A 1685-nucleotide genomic window follows, 5' to 3' on the forward strand; every position below is an offset into this window, starting at 1 on the left:
GTCCTGCGCCCCACTGTGTCTCTGGTGACGCCTCTCACCACCCCTGCACACTGGCCTGTTCTGTATGCGTAAACAAATACATCTTTTTTTAAAAAAAAATCATGTTATAACATTAATAGTGGTAATAATAACAATGGCTATTATTATTAAAACAATACAATAGTAATTACTATTATTAGCATTATTTAGTGATGGTAACTGCCATGTAGTTCCTGCCAGCACCCGCGCGATGGCCAGCGTGGTTCTCCCCTCGCCGGCCGCGCCGCGCAGTGTGGCTGTGAGAGCGGGCGGCGGCGGGGCGCCTTGGGGGCCAGAGAGCGGGGGGGTTCGGCCGCGCTGCGTGTCGGCGTCGTCGCCTGGCCCAGGGGAACCGGTCCGGGTGGGGGAACGCGGCTCCATGGGGCTCCTGCGGTCCTCGACCCTGTAGTGAGAGGCAGGGGAGAGGTGGAGGGCGAGCGGCCTGCTGGAGAGACACAGCCACAGCGCAGCCCGCCCTGGAGCGGGGTGCTGTGCGCCCCCGCCGGTGAGGGAGCTCGGCGCCCCGGCCCTCCTGTGGCCACACCGCAGAGCTGCAGCGGGGTACAGGCTCCCAACAGCAGGGAGGCGGCCGAGGGTTGTGTCCACCGCTGGAGCCTTGCAACGGTGGGCCGAGGAAGGGCCTGGGCACTGGGCGGGCTGTGAAAGCCACCTCGGGAAGGCGGGCTTGGCAGGGAGCCCCAGCGGACCCCCAGCGGACCCCAGCGGACCCGGCGGCTGTGCCTGGGGCGAGGCAGTCAGTGTCTGAATCGGGGCCAGGGGTGAGGGTGCCCAGCTGAGAGGCAGGAGCAGGGCGGGACCCCCAGGAGGCCTGTCCTGACCGCAGATAGAAGGCAAAGGCGCCGGCTGAGAAGAGAGCATGGGCGGCCGCCTGGACGCCGCCCCCCACGCCGCAGCCCCCCACGCCGCCCTCGCCTGCTGACGCCCTCTCGCCGAGGAATACCTTGGAGGGGGGTGCAAGCCCCTAGTTCCCAGGCACAAGGTTCTCCTTCAGCCTGACGGGGCCCCGTGGCTCGTGTTTGGGGCCCAGCAGAGACCGAGGAAAGGTGGTGACAGGTTGCAGGTGGAAAAGGAGTGGCCAGAGAGGGAGCCCCGGGGGGTTGCAGGGACCGTCTGCCCCTGAGGATGGGCACATTGGCGCCCAGGGCCCTGCTGGGACCCTGCGTCTGCTCAAGCAGGGGCCGGTTCAGGTGGAAATCACACCCCCGACACGTAAGGGTGACGCTAGCTGACCAAGCGACGTCGGAGCCCGGCAGCTGCACCCTCGTCTGTCTCCTCGTCCCTCCACAGGGAGAGCTTGAGCACCAGAGGAAATCTTTGCAAAAGCCTCAGACCAGAAAGATAGGATGTGAATCAGAGCAACTGGACGGTGACGTAAAGGAAGCGAGTGGCGTCTTCTTGTAAGTCACTACAGGACCTCAGAGACCGCTGGCTGGAATACTTACTCAGTGTCCTGAGATTCGTGTCTCTTGCTGGTCATCAGTACATACTTACAGCACGCGCCCCCACTCCAGCCTCTCGCATTGCAAAGTGTTACGCTTGTCGAGACGCCCAGTCATCACTGGACAGAGGAGACAGAAGCAGATACCTGACCCCGGACTCACCTGCCCTGGCGGCAGCCTGGGAGGATCCCCCAAGGACCCTCCCAT

The 1685-nt window shown here is 63.4% G+C and overlaps 1 protein-coding gene across 1 annotated transcript in view; it reads right to left on the minus strand.

The window, feature by feature from the left end:
* The window catches only part of NLRP7 (NLR family, pyrin domain containing 7), a 13992-nt gene extending 12307 nt beyond the window's left edge, over positions 1–1685 (minus strand). The window contains exons 1-3 of the mRNA XM_012733551.1: positions 1641–1685; positions 858–979; positions 227–421 (exon numbers count right to left, since the gene is read on the minus strand). Coding sequence (XP_012589005.1) covers positions 227–421; positions 858–979; positions 1641–1685 — 362 coding nt within the window. The remainder of the gene's footprint in view (positions 1–226; positions 422–857; positions 980–1640) is intronic.

Source organism: Condylura cristata, unplaced genomic scaffold, assembly GCF_000260355.1.
Source record: "Condylura cristata isolate star-nosed mole 26May11 unplaced genomic scaffold, ConCri1.0 scaffold00041, whole genome shotgun sequence".
In the NCBI taxonomy this organism is placed as follows: Eukaryota; Metazoa; Chordata; class Mammalia; order Eulipotyphla; family Talpidae; genus Condylura; species Condylura cristata.